The following is an 18735-nucleotide window of genomic DNA, read 5'->3' on the forward strand; positions in this document are numbered from 1 at the left end:
ACTGTCTCTGTACCAAATCCACCCTCTTTCTTCCCCTCAGCCATTTGAGGATAGCAACACATCCTGACATCGAACTGCCTTTGAGTTCAAGGCTGCGGGTTTTATCGTAAAATAGCCCCTTAAAATCCACTGGTCAGAACTAACCGAAGTCGCACCCATCAGCCTCCCTCGGGACAAACTACTGTCTTTCTTCATCTAACAGAACTCACGCTCCTGCCCTGATAACTTCTTAGCTGCTGCGATTTCCTCCTCTTTGTCAGGCGTCTCCCCCACCCAGCCCACCTCCACCTCCTGACACAGACGCTCCCACTGACTCTTCTCTGATCACCTGGAGGGGCAGGCCAGTTCTTGGGACACCTGCCCTCGGGGCCCGGAGAGGCAAGTCCCTGCTCCAGCAGCTCTCAACCCATCGAGTTTCCTCACTTGTTGAGGAGGGATATTAGCATCTCTGTCTCAGGGCCGTGGCATAGCTGAAACAAGACAGGATGAGATACTCCGTAAACTGCAAACTCTTGTGATTATTTCGCATCTAGGTGTCGCCAAAAACTAGATGATCACTCCTCTAGAAAGCAGCTAATTCTGTCACTGGACCACGCTTCCTCCAACTCTGCACTCACGCCTGACCCCTCGTGCCTCCGACCCATGGACCTCGGGCCACCATCCAGAGCCACCAGAGTAAACCACCACCTGCTGCCGCAGAGCAGTCCCTTCCCTAGCCGCACATCCAGCCGAGGGCGCTCTGATTTCTCCCTTCCCACCAGTCCTCGGCTGCCTGGGCTCTAGGCCCCTCGCCATTCTTGCCTCCTTCTGGGTGATGGTTACTTTACCTGCACCACAGCCCCGACGCCCCAGAGTAGAAGCATATCTAGGCAGGCTTAGCTAACCATCTGCACAGATGGCTCGGGACACGGTTTCAGGTCACGCTAATGGGCAAGCAGTTCCACTGGCGCCTAAGGAAATGGTGCTTATTGAAATTCTCCCCTCCAGATCTTTCCTGGGAAGCAGTGAGTTCCAAACCTTGGTCACTGTTTCAGGATACAATCTCAGGACGTCACACTTTGATTTCAACCTCAGGTTTGATCCGTGTCTGACCTGGTGAGATCATCTTAAGGCAGTCCATCCCATTTAAAGCAATGGACATAAGCATCATAAGCAAAAGCAAAACGAGGATGAGAAGACTAAGGGCCGTGGCCTTTCCTTAGCACCGCACTGTCCAGTATGGCAGGCAGAGCCACACATGCCTGTCAAACGCCTGACATGTGCCTGGTCAACCTGAGATGTGCCACACGTCAACACACAGGAGCTCAAAGACTTACTACAAAGGATGTAAAATTTCCCAATGCTTTTTTACACTGATTACATATTGAAATCATACTTTGGATATATTTAGGTATACTGGCTTAGAGAAACTATAAAATTAATTTTACCTGTATTTTACATTTTTTAATGTGGTACCAGAAAAATGTTAAATCACGTGGCTTACATTGCATTTCCATGGGATGGCCCGCTACTCTAGAGGTCTTCCTCCAAGACGGCATCACTGACCAGACTTTTTCAATATGGTTCATCTCTTCCGAACTGTCCTCATGCTCTCCTAATTCACATTTCACAGTCTTAGTCCTGAAAATATTCATATATTCCGTACATTTCCACATCCTAGCAATCTTTCTGAAGAGGGCAAACACACTGAGTCTTGGTTGAGCCCAGCAGGCCTCCCACGAGGGCTTCGGCAGGTCACTGCTTTCCTGTTCAAACGTCAGCTCCTTTACACGCGGGTCCCCTGCTGGAGGAAGCAAATGAACAGAAACCAAACACACGCCTCTCTCACTGCGCGGGAGCGGAGGAACCCAGTGATCAAGTGCCTGTATTTCACTTGGATTCTCAGACCAGAACAAGAGCTCAGTACACGTCTGCTAAGGGTGTGGCTGAATGAACAACTTGCTTGTGGTGTGGCCTTTACTGAGGACCAGCACTAGACGGCCAGGCCCTGATTTACCCTGGATGACTGGTTGTCTCCAAAAGAGCACAGCTTTGGCGTCTGTGGAATCTGAAACCGCCTTGTGGTGCCATCTCCTGCCAATTCTATGACCTGGGTTATGTCACCTGACTTCTGGCCTTGCTCCTTGACCACCACTTACCGCTCTCGGTGTTTGTGGGATTAAGATAATCACAAAAGAACCACTTGGCCACACTGCCACACCGGAGTCAGGATACCTCCTGTCCCCAGGCCCTCTAAGGGGGCACAGAGGGTGGAGCAGGTGCTGGACAGAAGGTGCTCCTGCTCCTGTCACTGCCCTGGCCACTTATTTTCTTAAGTCTTTAGCAAACATCTTTGAACCTCATAGTTCCAGAGAGGGAGTCAGGTTTCAGGCTTTGATCAGTTCTGGAGCCTTCGCTCTGTCATTTTTCTATTTTCGTCTTTATTATTTTCATTTTTCTCTTCCATTCTTTTACATTAGCTTTTTACTTCCATTAACACAAATTTTTCTCTTGGAAGCCATGATAAAGCTTATTCTTTAACCAGTCAGTGAGGAGAATGACAAGCAGAATGTTCTGGATCTGTCCGTCAGCACCCACCTCCTGAGGACTACCCCTGCCGGAGCTGTGCGACCAGGAAGCCCATGTGCATTTTGTTCCAAGTGGATGGGCTGGATCCTGGCTCAGCAGCAGCCCAGAGAGAAATCACTGCCCAGCAATTCGAATGAAGAGATCCAGAGCTGAAAGAGAGGGATTCAAGCCCTGGCATTGTCCAGCCTTGAGAAGGTGGGGACAGAAGCAGTTCCAGGCTAAGCCAGAGCCACAGGCAAGCAGATGTTATGAGGGAGCAGAAACCAAGAACCAAAATAACACTGAAAGAAGCAGAGACAGGAGACAGCACCATCTCTGAGAAAGACCGACAGAGACAGATGGGAATAGTGCCCTGACTCCCCGGTTCCCTTAAAGCCTGACTCTCTCTCACTTTTTCCGTTAGAGTCCTTTGCTGTACACGAATAATCCCCGTTAACTTTTGAGCCCTTGTTATGTGAGTTTCTGCACCTGTAATCAAATACACTTGAACCAAGACACAGCCGCGTGTTCTGCCCAAACACCTCTTCCTGTGGTGGCCCCAAGACTTCACAGAAGCCGACGCTGGCACCGGCCAGAACCTGGGTCGAGGAGGTGCTGCTTGGATCACACAGCCTTTGCAAAACAACAACACAGGGACCTCTGCCCACCCTGGTCGCTTTTTTCGAGAAGGAAGAGTTTATTGTAGCTAGGGTACACTTGTAGGAGGCAAAAGTCTAACAATGAGAATGAACTACAGGCCCACCCGTTTAGAAGATGAGCACGTAAAACAAATACACTGATTATGTACAACCATTAAAAAGAGCAGGGTGGTGGAAAAAAGGAAAAACTGCCAGCAGCCTTCCAGGTTAACAGCAGAGGGTAGTCTGCAGGCACCTTCCCGCCCAGTCCCCACAGTGCCCGGACGCGCGCTTGCCCAGGGGTGGCTGCGGCCGCCGCGGGTGACAAGCAGATGGGGAGAGGAGGCTCCGGTGGCCCCTCGGGCCGCTGGTTGGTCCCCCTCTGCCCACAGCTGGACCCCGAGAAGGCAGCGCCCGCCGGCGAAGCCACACGCACCGCGCCCCTCGGTTAAAAGCCCCGAGGACCACGTCGTCAGCACGTCTGTAACACACGGGGACTCACACAACGTCTAGGGAGGAAGTGACCCTCCCCGTGGCCAGTGCACAAATACCCAGCGCCGTCTCAAGCGAGCCCCGCGCGCAGCCGTGCGGGCGGCTCCTCCGTGCGCCGGGCTGTGTCCCGGGACGGGGTGTCCGCTCCGGCGCCCGCTCCTCCCGGTAGAAAGCCAGCCCCGACCCGGTCAGCAGACGAAGGACGCCCACAAAGGGGCCAACGCGGCTCTGAGCTGTAAGAGTTTACTTAAATAAGGGAGAGAGAGCTTGGCTCATCCAAAGTGTTTTCTATAAAAATGCACTCGGCGCCGGAGGAAAGTTGCATGTTCTCCCAGCGACGCTGTCAAATGTCCACGGAAATGAAAAGACGGAGAAAGCAGAAGCCGCCGCTCCGGGGACCCGTCCCCAGAGCTGACGCGCACACGGCGCCTCCAGGGCCCGGGCCGAGCGGGGCGGGAAGCGGCGGCCGGGCAGGTGCGCGCCCGGGACCCCGGCGGCGCGGTCGGTCGGTCGGTCGATCGGTCGGCGGGGGCGGCGGCGGCTCAGTCGCGGTGGCGACGCCAGGTCCCGGCCCGCTCGCAGCTCGCGGCGGCGGCGGCGGCGGCAGGAGAGCAGGGGCGCGGGGGAGACCCCGGGGGCGCGGGGGGCTGCACCCCGGGCCGGCTGCCGTCCGCGCAGAGCTTGGGGCCGCCGAAGATCTGCCCCTCCTTATCTAGAGCCGTGTTCTGCGGAGAGAGCAGCGAGACAGGGCGTCAGGCCGCCGGCCCGCCACCGCGACCTGGCGCGCGGCGGGCATGCACGGCCGGGGACAGGAGAGGAGGAGTAACGCCCAGCGCCCCCACCCCGAGCGGCGCCCGGCCTGGCCTCTGCTCTCCTGCGGCCGGGCGGATCCTCCCGGCCCCGCGCTGAGCCTGGGTCCTGAGCGCCTCTTCCCGAGCCCTCGAGCCCAGAGGAGCCCTGGACGAGGAGCAAACCCTCCGAGAACGCGAGTCTCTGACAGCTCACTTTTCTAAACTAGGTTCCCCATCAGGGGCTGGAAAGTTACTCAGATGTCGTATAAATAAGTAACCTCCTTACAACCCTTGCGGCTACATAATCTGTAAAAGCCCCGAGAATCGATGGTGCGATATTACCCGTTTTTGGATCCCCCATCGTCTCCTGACCTGCTCTCCTCTTCCTGCCTGGGTTTCTTTCTCCTGTCACACCCCCGAGGGTTTTCATCTGCTCCGCTCCTCCGGGAGCACAGAAATGGCCCTGCTTTCTAACCCGAGACTGAGAGGGGGGACCTAAGTCTGCCTTCCTCGTCCTCCTCTGACTCAGTTTCTGTGCCTCTTCTCCTCCAGGGAGGTCTCACTGGGTTTTCCAAATGTGGAGCTTTCAGTCCTCAGGCTGAAAGGCATGTGGGCCAGAAGCTGTTTTGTGATCTTAACTACCTGAAGGGGAAAATGCACCACTGATCCCTTCAGCACTCTGACTGGGGGGAAAGAAGGACAAACCGCGGGGCTTCCTCGGATGGACTTGTGCGGCTGCCTTCAGAGCGCCTGGTGTCAGCTGTGAACAGGTTTCTCCACAGGCCCTTCCCAGCTCAGGCTGAACCCAGCAGCTGCCAAGGACAGTTTCAATTACCTGGAGAAGAGGTAACTGTGGAAAAGCCCAATCAAAAACTCAGCATCACTCTTTAACAAGCTTCCAAGCCCCTAGTATGAGCAGAGGCCAGGCCACCCCTCAGTGAAAACACCGAAGGCACAGAGCGGCAGCGTTCACTGTTTTCTGCCATAAATTGGCCCCTGGGCAGAAGAAATAAACTGCCCTGCAGTTATTTCTCCTCTTCTCTTCCCGGCAAGAACATGTATGTGTGCGGCGGAAAGCAGCAGGGCCGTGCAGTTAGTACGTACCATCGCCTTGGACCTAGTCAGAGGGAAGCAATGCAGGCGGCGGGAGAGGCAGAAGGCAGGAGAGAAGCGGGGACAGAAACTAGACTTACTTTCAACAGAAGCAACACGATCGAAACAGTTCTGTCTCTCTTAAATTAAGCCCAGATCATTCCCAACTTCCCCCAAAAGAAGCATGATCCCCTGAGCGGGGAAGAACCCCTTTCCAATCCATCCTTTGTCCGGTGGCCACAAGATGCAGCAGGAAGGGGTTTCTTCTAATTCCCCTTCCCGCCATGAGGGGGCCTCTTCTGGTCCCCAAGCTAGGGCGAGCCCACTGGGAGAGGCGAGAAGCCCCCTCTGCGGGTGCAGTGTCCTTTCTTAAGCATCTAAGGACAAGTCACAGACAATACAAGTACAATCTGAAACTACAGGCCCGTCTTAAACCAAACTCCTCTCCAGTATCATTCTCCTACCCCAAAGCCTCGCTGACTCTACACTGTCTTACTGATAAAAATGCATCTTTGCAAATGTATCTGAGAAAAGAGAACAAAAGCCTTCACAAAGGTCCCCATCTTATGCTGTCGTTCACGAAAAGATGCTTTTTCATCTAAGTGAAAAGCAGCCTTTAGCAGGAGAACTCCTGGAGTCCTCCGTGCACTCGCCAGCTTCTGGTCTGGGAAGGAAGGCAACGTGGCAAGCTGAGACGTTTTAAAGTGAGGTTTCCAAGGGTGTGCGTGGCTGGCCGAAACAGGTGTCAGCAGGTGCAGGAGACCTGCACCCATGAGAGGCTGAGAGCTGGATGCTGGTGTCAAGTCTGAGAGAAGCATGCAGATTCAAGAGGGGCTGGGAATTAGAGCTGCTCTGGTTAAGCACAGTACGGTGAGTACCCGAATTCTGCTCCAGGATCCCCAGAGTCTCAACGGGGTACACACTGAAACTCTGAAGTGTCTCTCAAACTGTCAAATCAAACTGTCAAACAAAACGCAGACAACAGCGTCAGCTTTACTTTCTTGCACTGCTATTTACCATCCTAGCCTGTAACTTTCTCAGGGGAGCCTCAGGCTCCAACTCTGGGGGGCTGAGGTGGAGAGGACGCTGCAAGGGTGGGGAGCAGCACAGAGAAAGGCTCTGTCTGGGGGTGACAGCTCCTGAAGCGTCCCCACCGGTTCCACCACCATTTGTATCCACAGGAAACCACACGAGCCTCACATACTCCAGTTATGAGAACATATAAACAACAGGGAGAGGTATTTCTGATGAATGATTTTTAAATAAACATTTGAAACTGTTCCCAAGGCCAGGACACAGACACACAGCAATGGTGACGAGGACGAGGATGAAGACAAGGAAGCAACTGCAAGCCGCCCCCACACAACCGTGCCCCGGGCAGGCTCCTCAGCTGTCTTCTCGCCCTTGCTTTTGGGGACAAGCCAAAATTCACAGGCTGGCTTTTTGGCCATTGAGAATTGGTACCTCCAGGGACAGGCTTTCCTGATTTCTCCCGCAGGTACTTAGCGTGAGGACATCCGCCAGCACTTCTCAGCGCTCACGAACTGCAGAGTTGTGTAGGGGACGTGGGGTTGGATGGAGCCCAGCCAACATGCCCAAGATGACACTGAACACACACATGAACACACAACTTTTACAATCACCACTCGGATTACAAATGGGAGAGCCTTGTTCATTCACACAAACATCCTGTTAAAAGTTCAGGAGTTTGAAATTTAACGGTTGAACTCCATCAGCAAATGGAAAAAATGCCATTTGTAAACCATAAGATAGGATTCTGTGGGTAAGAGGGCTGAAACCTCCTTCTGCAGAACAGAGCCTACACTGGGCCAGAAGGGCCGATCATTCCAGAACTGTGGCAGGCCACAGGCCTCGCGCCATCCATTCCCATGGGCTGTGAGTCAACAGGCGACCCCGGGAACTCGGGGAGAACTTGGGTGAGCCCGGCCCTCCCTACAAAGGCTCGTCCACTAGGAGACGCAGATGCTTCGTTAATATGTGCTTATTAAATTGTACTTCTAATAAATCAATCTTAAGGTTTTTGATTACATGTTGAGGGTCCCAATTTTCAGTGTTTCCAATTTTTCTCAATTCCTGCCAGGCTGCAAGGCCTCACTCTCCCGGCAGCCTTTTCGCTGGGAATCAACCTCGTGCTGGGGGCTCAGTCAAGGTGGCTCTTTCCAAAGGCTCTCTTCTGCAAGTCTGTGACAACCCTGGCTCTCCTAGGCTTCAGCAGAACTGCTAAGTGCCAGGAAGACCACAACTCCAGAGGCCTCACTATTTTGGTGCAGGGCACCCCAAGGTCCCACAACTTGTCAGGAGACCCACGTGTGAGCCTTGGGGCGGGGGGCAGCTTCCCAGCAGGAAGAGCCCCGAGGACAGACAGACAGCCACCTAACACATGCGGCCTCCCCAGGGAGGAGGACAAACCAGCAGAGCTGGGACAGCGCTGGAGGCCCAGGGACACAGCACACAGGCCACACTCACGAGGTGGGTTCCCTCCAGCTTCCACCTGGACCCGAGTCCTTGGAGGGGAGGTTCCTAGACTACAGTGTGCCACCAGAATAGCAACTGTTCTCCTTCCAGTTGGGGAGGAAACCAGAAGCTCTCCAGAGGGGGCGGGCTCTCCAGATGGAGCCGGGGAGACAGCCCGTCACTCTCTGTCCAGCTTCTGGGGACCCAACAAGCCGTGGATTCTCACTGTCCGGGGGGGCAAGACGCCTTCTCCTTACACAGTCTGACTGTCTGCTCTGGGGAAGGAAGCCGCCACCAGCTCCCTGATTCTGTGAGCTGTGTGGGGGGGAACAGAGATCACAGCCGAGGTGCTGGTGCTTCAGTCGTGGCACCGAGGCAGGTGGGGACATGCTGGGGACACGGCCCCACCTCGGCAAGACTTGGGTCTGGACAGCTGGTGGTGGGTGTGCTGAACACATTTCTGGCTCAATTTTATTTTTCCTCCCTTCTCCTCCCTTTTGCTGAACTTACTTTAACGTTACTTCACGTACTTTAATGCCATGGGTCATCTGCTGCGCTTGTGGATTTAGGTAAGCTACCTTAAACATTTTGGAAGGAAGATCTGAAGAAATACAGGGACCACTATTACTGACTTCTCATAAAATTTTACCAACCTTGAAAAAAGCTAGTATTTTTCTCATTGTTCTCAACTTTTAAAAGCTCAAAACACTGACTTTTTTTTAAATGGAATTTAACTCTGGCTCTTTCTTATCCCAAGTCCCAAAGATTAATTCAGATCTCAATCTATTTGTGAAGCCTGGGTGATCAGGGAGTTACCTCCTTACACTGTCAGTCCCACCTGGGCTCAGGGCTGGAGAGCAGAGATGAGAACAGAAGCAGCTGCCAGGAGGGTGCTGGGGCTTCCTCAGGAGAGGAGGCCGGGGCTCCCTGGCCAGGGGCCCATCAGCCTGGCCTTGCCGGGACCTGTGCAACCTCTCATCCCAGGACTCAAGGCCCAGGAGTCGGCCAAAAGGTGCCCTTCACATGCCAAGCCGTTCCTGAGGTGGAGAGAGGAGCGTGGAAGGCGCCCACCACCACGTGAGGAAGCTCTCGGCTACTGACTTTACAAGATTCAACGCCGGCTGGGCCATCAGGCCAGACCCTGCAGCTTTGCAAGGGCAGAGCCCCACGTCCCACTTACCATGATAACGGAGACCCCGGTTGTGGTGCTGTTCTGTTTGGGGAGCGCATTATTAAAGTGCTGTTTTAGTTTACCTGTGACTTCTGCTTGCATATTATTCTCCTGGGAGGCGTCATCCTATAGAAAAAAATCAAAGACGATGATTTTGATTCTCACGTCTAAGTGGTCTCTTCCTGAACCGTCACCCACCACCCGTCACCACCACCATCTCCCTCCTAAATAGGTCCATCTTAGCCACAAGCGCAGGGGGACAATGACCTTCCTTTTAAACATAATTACTGCTTCTCAGCAGTCCCCTGCCCTCGGAAAGAGCCTCCACCACTCACTTCCCTCCTTAGGGCTGGAGCAGGCCCAGGAGAGGGCAGAGGTCCCAGGGTCACAAGAAGGGCATTATTCAGGGTTCTGAGGCCCTCCCCCATCGCACAAATGCCACCTAATTTGGTACAGATCCCTACTGTGGAAACTCAAAATGAATGAACAGTTTATCATCTCAATCAAGAATTCAGTTAGCAGTTAGTCTTTATTGCTCATAAAAAAATGTGGCAGCTCAGCTACTTGGTCCAAAAAGCCAAGTCACTTAGCAGGATCCAGAGAGGTTGTCAGAATGTGTGGGACAGCGAGGTGGCAGAGGTGCACAAGGAGCCCCCTGAAGTCGCAAAAGCCCTTGGATTAACTGGACTCTCCTGGAGCCTCCAGGACTGAGGGGAACACAGACTCTCCAGCTGTCACCATTTTGTGGACCATGTTTACAAACCTGGAGGCACCGCCCAAGCTCAGAGAAGCTCCAGGCAACACTACACGTCCCCTGCTCCACTCTGGCAGGGACGGGCTCGGCAGCCCCACCACACCACGAGCTCTCCTGTGACCGTGTGCCGTGAAGACAGGCTCTGAAACAGGGTCATCTCTGAGCAAATCCCAGAAACTTTCAAACCCCAGAACATCCTTTTAGAGCATCCTGGCCAAACCTTCCATCTCACAGATGTGGAAACTCAGGCCCAGAAAGGGACAGTGACTTGCCAGGTCACTCCCAGAGCGGGATCCCTGTGCCAACCGCCTTCTCCCAGAGAGCTATCTCTGTGCTATGCTCACTAGAGAAAACAGACATTTAATCTGCCGTGGACCTTGGATGCAGAACTTTGCATGTACCAAAGCCACGGTGGGGAGGAACACAGAGCTGTTCACCCCCTGGAACGCGGGTACTTACTGACACCCAGGGGTGACTCAGGATTTGCCCCGCCGTACACCGCGCTTCTGCGTTTACCTGAAGCATCTGACTGATTAATTCCTGGAAAGAAAGAGGGAGGAAAGGTAGAGGAGACAAAAGCAGGGTAATTCCAGCATCAACACAGAAATCTGAGTTTGCACCAAGGACTTCAAAGAACAGCCAACACAGCTGCTCAGCCATTTGAAAGTAAAAGCTATCATCACCTCGGCTCCCCGTGCTCACTGGGCAGTGACACAGACAGCTGCCTTGCGTCAGCAGCAGCGAGAGGAGCAGAGGGCTCTCCTGGGTCTGCACTAAAGCAGGACGCTCTCTCCTAAGAGTTCTGGTCATTATCAACATTCCACAGCGCAACACCGCGGTGCCACCGCTCCTCCGGCAACTCAGCCTGTCTCGCGAGTCCACTCCTACAGCCCAATGGGTGTCCAATATGCATTCCTTGAATAAATGAAAGAAGGAATGTTCGGGGCTTAGAGGAGCACGGGAGGATGGTAGCGGCAAACTGGGAAGACAGCCAGTCCAGCTTTCAGAATTTGCTTAAGCGTTTCAGAGACTATACTGTGGAATGTACTCAAAGAGGAACCACGAATTGAGTCCAGACGGACCAGGAGCTGCTGCAGCCCCACATGACGGGTGAGGACCCCTCGACGTGACGCACCCCCCCAGACACAGGCCAGGATGGGTACCTTTGCTGAGTCTGTGATGTTATCCCAGTAGGGGGCTGGAAACTCCAGCTTCCCAGCCAAGATCTGGTCGAAGAGATCTTCTTGCAGATTGTTCTCACTGGCAAGGAAACAGAAGAGGAGTCAGCGTCACCATACAGGTTTTCAACAGAACATGCACATGAAGAGCGAGGAAAGGAGGCCGGGCTCTCTGGCTGGGGCATTTCCTGTCTCAGCTGTACTGCGTTGGGGATGACACATTCTCCCTTTTAGACAAGGAACTAAAGGACATTTCCACGGGCCTGGGAATCAAAGAGAAAGGAGGCAGAGAGCGAAGACAAAAATGCAAGAAATTTGCTTAGTTCAGCCTGTGAAGACGAAGATGTTCTGGAGATGGTTCCACAGCACCGTAAACGTACTTAATACCACCTAACACTTTACACTTAAAAATGGTTAAAACGATACATTTTATTTTGCTACAATAAAAAAAAGACTCAAGAAAAAGATGGAATCCACAAATAATGGAAACCCTCACTTCAGAAAAAACAAGCTTAGCGCCCGCTCTCCCTTCATCTCTCATGGGAATAAGAGCAGAAAAGCAGCGAATCTGCGTCAGACCTCCTTGCCCTTCCTCTTCCCACTTCTCCAACACAACAGCCAAAGATCAGCAAAGCAGCCAACACGTGAAAAGACATAAGGCGTTCAGAGTCTGGATGAAACAGTCACGACCTAATTTGCTCCCACTAGAACCTGACTTTCAGTGATGCTCAGTCTGAGAGGAAGAGCCCATCCGAGCACGTCAACTACAACTTCTTGGGTTGAGGCAAACCCACCTCACCAGCCCTGGGTGGGTGTCCATCCCCACCCTGTGCCTACCAGCCCCACCCTCAAAGGTGCACCTGCACACATAGCTGGTGCCTGACGAATAAACGATGACTTGGCTTTTGATGGACAGTGCCGTGGAAACGTGGAAACACCGCCGGGAACAATTTAGGAAGCTGGACGTCCCCAGCCTCCCAGAAAACGACATCTCCACAGCCTCAGAGCCCCTTCACTTAGTGGGCGCACCGACGGCTAAGGTGAGAACAAAGTCACTACTTTTCGAGGCCATCGCAAAGCCCTAGCAGCAAACTCAGGACGGGCTGCTGGTGCCAAGATTAAAAGCCAGGAGCGGAAGTTCAGTCTCACCTGGCAAGCGTGCAGCATTTCTCCTGGAGTTCCCCTAGCCCCCCTGCAGCCGACTTGCTCTGCTGGGCGTGTGCACGTGGGACCCTGGTCATGCTACCAGGGCAAGTGTGGCGTCCCTAGAAAGAGATCGTTCAGGGCAGTGTCGAGAGACTGATTCTGGGCTGTGTGAGGAGATGGCTGCCTCACTCCTGTTCTAGGACAAAGAGCAGGACTTGTGCGCTCTGTGAGTATCCACGACGTCTGCCCAAGCCCAGCAGCACCGACACTGCTGGGCTGTGAGGTCTGGGTCATGCAGCACATGGGGCAGCAAGAGCCAGGCCAGGTGACCGGGCAAGAGACGCCCCCACCCGCTCCCCTAAAAAGTGATGACCTTGAGAGAGGACAGACTGTGTCTTTCTAGGTATTTAAATGTTTCCTTTCCTTTTCACTGTGACTTCTCTACCGATTGAACTCAGCACAACTCTCCTTCAAAATGAGTGCAGGATACACCTAAGTACACAGTGGGATTTTTTAGAAAACGTCAGAAAACCAGAGGTCCCAGGAGACAATGTTAGAAGATAAAAAAAATTCACCCATTATGAGAATCGTTCTTTTCAGCCATCCGTCTCTGAATATATTCATCTCCCTTTTCATTTTTTTTTTGTCTGGGATCTCAGATAGCTTATGTTTTGATAATATATATGGCTTTTTTTGTTAATTACCAGCTAAAATGCTGGGGGGTGGTGTCTGCAGAATTTAGGTTCTTGGCCAGCCTGAGTCAACAACAAAACCCCAGGATGTCCCAGCAATTAGAACGGCACCAAGCCAACATCCTTCTTGGTAACAATGAATCTGGTCCTGAAAAGACTGGAGGGAACACATGTCAACCTAAGACTAAAGCCCGAAAAGCCTGAAGGAAGAATAAGAGATGGTGCAGTCAGAGATGCTGAAACCGTGAATTCTAAGGAATAAGTTTAATTAAAAAGCTTTGGGTTAAAATCATCTTTTGTAGAAAACAGAGAAAATATTTGGAGATACCAGTTTGAAGGACTTTTATTTTAGGGACAAATTTATGTAGATAATCTATCTTACAACAGAGTCATTCATCATTATTCAAGGTACCATTTCCATGACTTGCCATATATATACATGTATGTATGTATGTGTGTGTATGTTTGTGTGTGTGTGTGTGTGTGTGTGTGTATATAAATAGTAGGTTATAAAATCTGTCCATAACGTCTCTGTATGCTTTGAAAACACTTCTGTAACTAGTATTTAACATAATAGATTCTCCTTCATCACAACATGGTATGCAAAGGGGAACAAAAGTAAGCTATCTGGAGTTGGAGAACCAGCTTCTGAATATAACCCCTAAGGCAGCAGCTTTCAGAGTGCAGTTTCACTGCTTTTGATTAGCCAGACTTACCTCCAGATCCCACAAAGACGCTGCTGTCTGCTGGGTAACGAGTCACAATAGATACATACTGTTCAATCTGAGTCTTGCTTTTGTTAAAAAGTAAAAAAGCAAAGTCAAAGAAAAAACTCCCGGGCTGCACTGGCAAGAGGAAACACTAGAGGGAGTTGTGAGCACACTTTCCTCCACAGCTGATCCCTGAGACCCTTTTCCGACCGCTCTCAACTTGGGTTAACCAAGGAGGGGAATTCTGCTGTAACTGGCCCGGGATTACCTGCTCTCAAAACCTCTGCACTTGACTAGTTCCCAAAACAGGTCATCTCTGAAACCAGCCAGGGCACAGTGTGACTGTAAAAACAGCCACAAGTTATTCCCCAACCTCTACGTACACACATTATCCTTTCCCACATTTACTCTGGACTTTGCTATTTGACTTCATTTGGTCATCTGGACATCAATCAGAAAACGTGAGGCAAGCAGAGACTAGGAAAGCACTTGGGCTGGAGAACATGCCCTCTCTCTGGCTGCTTTGGGGTCTGTCCGTGGTGATGTGACGCCCACGCCAGATGCTGGGAGGCACATGGCCAGGTCATAGCTGTCATCCCAGCTGACACTGAGCCAACCACCTGGTATGTCAGTGAGACCACACACTGCACTCTATGCCCCCAGATCAGAAGAACTGCCCAATTGATCCACAGAAGGATTTACATCCCTTCCTTTAGGGGAAGTTTATTATTCAGCAAAAACCAACTGATAAGTCAAGTAACCCTACAGTGTGTTAGCCCACCTAGGCAATGACCTTGATGGAAAACCATGATGTTGACAGCCAGATGCAAAGAGCCTTCCACCTACAGAAACCCAACCCATGCCACAAGGTCAGATCCCACTCAAATGCTGTAACTTTGTTAAGCGGTCTGTGATCTCCAGCCCTCAACTGAGCAGGCCCCCATGCTCAGTTTGCTCTGCTTGATCAGCGTTCTTGTGATGTGTCTTCACACCGCAAGGCTCTTGAAAGTAGAGACAGACATCTCTGTGTCACTCTTGTGCTTACTATAATGTCAGCAAAAAAACTGTTTTAACTCAACTGAAAACTGATCATTTAAAAAAGATAAACCATCCAACTTTTCTATATATTTGAAAGTTTTCATAATGTTTCAAAATGTTGGGGTAGGGGAGGATGAAATAAACTTATTTTTTATTTACTGACCCAATACCACACTGTAAACACCATGACCTCAGAGCGTATATTTTGTTCATCATGATTCCCAGCACTTAGACCAATACCTGGCCCACAGTAGCTAGTCTACAAATTGTTGTACAAATGAAGAAAAAAGAAGGGATTAAAAGGAAAAGAGCATTCAAGAAAACTCAGAAGAACAAAATGCATCATCAGATGAACTTCTGCTTCAAAGTGTTCATTTGCTCCAAAGAGGGAGACAGAACTGATCAAACGAGACGCCATGTGGGAGCCCCACCCCCCCCCAGGTCACAAACTGCTGGGGGCGAGCGTGTCTGTGGGCCTCGCCACACACTCCGACCCCGAGTGCGGCCACTGGGTGAGGCGCACGGTCACTAAGGGTCCGTGTGTTTGTTCCCAGGCCTGTTTATCCTGATAGTATTTGCAGTTCTACTTAAATATTATGTGAACAGACAGAATGAATTTAAAAAGAAAGAATTCCCTGTTTCTACAAGAACTAGGTTGAACGCTTTGGAAAGTGAGTTGTTAAAACCGTCGTCAAATTAAGGAGACGAGACAGCTCTTAAGGACTGGAAAAAGGCTGACCTGAAAGGATCAGATTGCTTTGCAAGGATCTTTAAACCTCATTCCTCCTGAAAAAGCCTCAGAGTGGAAACCGCAGACACTGGACTGTGGGTGTGTTTTAGGAAGAATGACGGCGGGAAACTCAGGACTGTACACAAAGCGAAGGCCTTGGCCTCACATCACAAGGGGGGACAAGGAATACACATTCATAGGTTGTAAATTAAGATAAAACGTGAAAGGTATGTTTATATAATTTTTAACTGACATTTTTATCGACCAGCTTCTGGTCCTGACTGCCAGGAGTAGACCGTCTGCTTCTTGATCAAAGGGAGAGAGTTTACAATTCAAATGGTGTCACTCCAAAAACCACTGACCTTCGGAAGGGTGGGAATCCACAGAGGAGTATGTAGGTGATCACACCAGCCGCCCAAATGTCCACCTTCAGGCCATAGCTGGGAAAACAGAGAGGGTGGGAGGTGAGAAACAGTGATACGCTCCCCGGAACCCTCCACGTTACAGGACTGGTCCTTGTTTGTCAGGAAAAGAGGTCTTTCCGAGCCACACTGCTCATTTCACGTAGAGGAAAGAATTACCCTTTGGACAAAGACATCTGCTTTTCTCCCACCCTCACCACCCTCGTGGGGATTACTGTCACTATTCCCAAGACCGGCCTCAGGACAGAAGTCCAGGCTTGGGGCTCTTGGAAACAGAAGCACAAACTCGAGTTCTTGGGATCAAAGTCATGTGCAGGTAACAGCCTCTCCTGCTCCCCACACTCCCAAGGGGCATCTGAATACACAGCAGCAGCAGCAAAATACACCTTTTCCCACCAAAGTTAAAGCACGACCCCAAACCACCAGGAGCCTTACCCGGTTTCAGCAATGATTTCTGGAGCCACGTAAGTCGGCGTGCCGCAGACCGTGTACAGAGGGCCTTCCACCACGGTGGCCAGCCCGAAGTCGCCCAGCTTCAAAGACTTGGTTCCATCGGGATATTCACACACCTGGAACGGAAACCAGCCAGTAATCAGAGTTGTTTCTTCCTTGGTTTTTACAAGGCGGCCTTTGGGATTAGGCAGAAACGACGGGTACATTTAATAACAGATTCAAAAGAAATACCTCATGATAATAACACCAGGATTTATGTTCATTGCTTTTTAAAGCTCTTTTTTTCTGGAGGTTTTTGCATATGATTCTGATTTTTTTTAAACATTTTTTATTGATTTATAATCATTTTACAATGTTGTGTCAAATTCCAGTGTTAAGCACAATTTTTCAGTTATACATGAACATATATATATATTCATTGTCACATTTTTTCCTCTGTGAGCTACCTTAAGATCTTGTGTATATTTCCCTATGCTATACAGTATAATCTTGTTTATCTATTCTACATTTTTGAAATCCCGTCTATCCCTTCCCACTGTCCGCCCCCTTGGCAACCACAAGTTTGTATTCTATGAGTCTATTTCTGTTTTGTATTTACACTTTGTTTTTTTGTTTTGTTTTGTTTTCGTTTTTGTTTTTGTTTTTTAGATTCCACATATGAGCGATCTCATATGGTATTTTTCTTTCTCTTTCTGGCTTACTTCACTTAGAATGACATTTTCCAGGAGCACCCATGTTGCTGCAAATGGCGTTATGTTGTGCGAAATTTGAAAAACACATCTCCACCTTTGCAAAAAGTTCCTAATGTAGGAGTGTAATGAACACGTGTGCGTGCTGAGGGGGAAAGGCGGTTGCCTACCTGGTGTGGCCTGAGGGGCCTCCGAGCCCGGAGGCAGGAAATTGAGCTTCACTGTATGCTTACTGTGAGGGAGGCACTTGAGAGCCTCAGAACTGGTGTTTATGAAGTGCCCACTGACGGACTAGGTGCTCTCCAATTTACATGTTTAGTTTAGAAGATAAAATCAGGACTAATTCTCTATACAATCATGAATATAAATATTTCATAGAGAAGAACCCTAGAAATTTAAAAGGAAAATGACCCCTAGGATCAGACAGCCTGAAATTGCCTAACCAACCCCTCCACCCGTGTTCTGTGACCTGTGAAAGTCCCTCACCCTCCCCGGGCACATTTCTTCATCTGTGAGATGGGATGGATGCCCCTAGTCCCTGGCTCGTGGGGTTGGTGTGAGGATGAGACGAAGCTCAGATCAGGGCTGGAGGAACACTCCCTCTTTCCCCAGAAGGACTGGTTCACTAGTCAGGTGAGCATCATACTGGAAAAGGTTTACCAACGCTGGGGAAGATGTGAGTGTTCTGCTTACACTGAAGCGACCCTTTCTAAAAAGCATTCCAGCATCGTGTAAATTTCTTAACATCCTTTATAACCTTTGATCCTGTAAATCTACTCCTAAGAACCTACTTTGCGGGAACTGAGATGGAGCCAAAGGTTATGCACAGGAATGCCAATCTCAGAATTCACCTCTGTTTTTAAAAACTGGAAGCCACATAAATGGCCAACAGGGCAATGACTTAATAAATCATGGTAAATTCCTATCATGAAATATTATACAGTCACTAACAAGCACATTTCAAGTAAATATTAATCATATGAGAAATATTTACTATATTACATGAAACATTTGCTATATTACATAAAACATTTACTATATTCAAAATTGTATATACTGTAATACCTCCAAATGTTAAGTTTATGTCTAGGTGGTAGCATTATGGATTATTATTAAAATTTAATTTAATTTAATTAATTTAAATTAGGATTAAAGTATAAAGAATTTTCTTCTTTATACTTTTCAATAGTTTCGAAAGTATTTACAATGAACATGTACTGTCTTCATAATTTGGAAAAACTAATTTTATATATAAGCAAACTTTCCTTATGGGATAAAAGTCTGAAAGTTACATTTTAAATGGAAGGTTTCAGAAGCAAACGAGCGTGCATGGAGCATAACTGGGATTTGACTGTGTGGTCTGAAAACACCAAATTTCGGCAGAAACCTAACCTGTACTCACACTCTATCTTTCCTCTATTTTTACATTTTAGACATATTTCACTTTTGTTTCCTTGCATTTTACTATGAACTAAACCAGATTTTCACCTAAACCACTACTAACTAAAGGAAGAGAAAAATTTAGAAAATTATGTTATTTCAAGATAAGCACATTCACAGCATCACCCCTGAGTCTGGGACTTCATGGGGGGCGCGGTTTATAAACTCATCAGGCCTCCCCCAAGCCAGCCATCCGGGATCTTCACAGCCCTTTCCTAAAGGATGACACTGAAAAACTTCCTTGCCTGTGGTGATGTCAGCAGTTTAAGAGGAAGAT

General features: G+C 49.9%; 1 protein-coding gene across 10 annotated transcripts in view; it reads right to left on the reverse strand.

The window, feature by feature from the left end:
* Positions 1-3220: 3220 nt before the first annotated feature.
* DCLK2 (doublecortin like kinase 2) overlaps positions 3221-18735 on the reverse strand; it is a 137478-nt gene continuing 121963 nt past the window's right edge. For 6 of the 10 annotated variants that reach the window (XM_072975754.1, XM_072975769.1, XM_072975764.1 and 3 more), the window contains 6 exons: positions 16312-16445; positions 15817-15894; positions 11124-11220; positions 10420-10500; positions 9216-9332; positions 3221-4402 (listed from right to left, as the gene is read on the reverse strand). In XM_072975754.1, the coding sequence (XP_072831855.1) occupies positions 4220-4402; positions 9216-9332; positions 10420-10500; positions 11124-11220; positions 15817-15894; positions 16312-16445 (690 nt within the window). In that variant the 3' untranslated portion in view covers positions 3221-4219. Of the gene's footprint in view, positions 6521-9215; positions 9333-10419; positions 10501-11123; positions 11221-15816; positions 15895-16311; positions 16446-18735 lie in introns of all 10 variants that reach the window. The other 4 variants (XM_072975779.1, XM_072975772.1, XR_012079642.1 and 1 more) reach the window with 3 other exon arrangements.

This window comes from Vicugna pacos, chromosome 2 (genome assembly GCF_048564905.1).
Source record: "Vicugna pacos chromosome 2, VicPac4, whole genome shotgun sequence".
NCBI lineage: Eukaryota > Metazoa > Chordata > Mammalia > Artiodactyla > Camelidae > Vicugna > Vicugna pacos.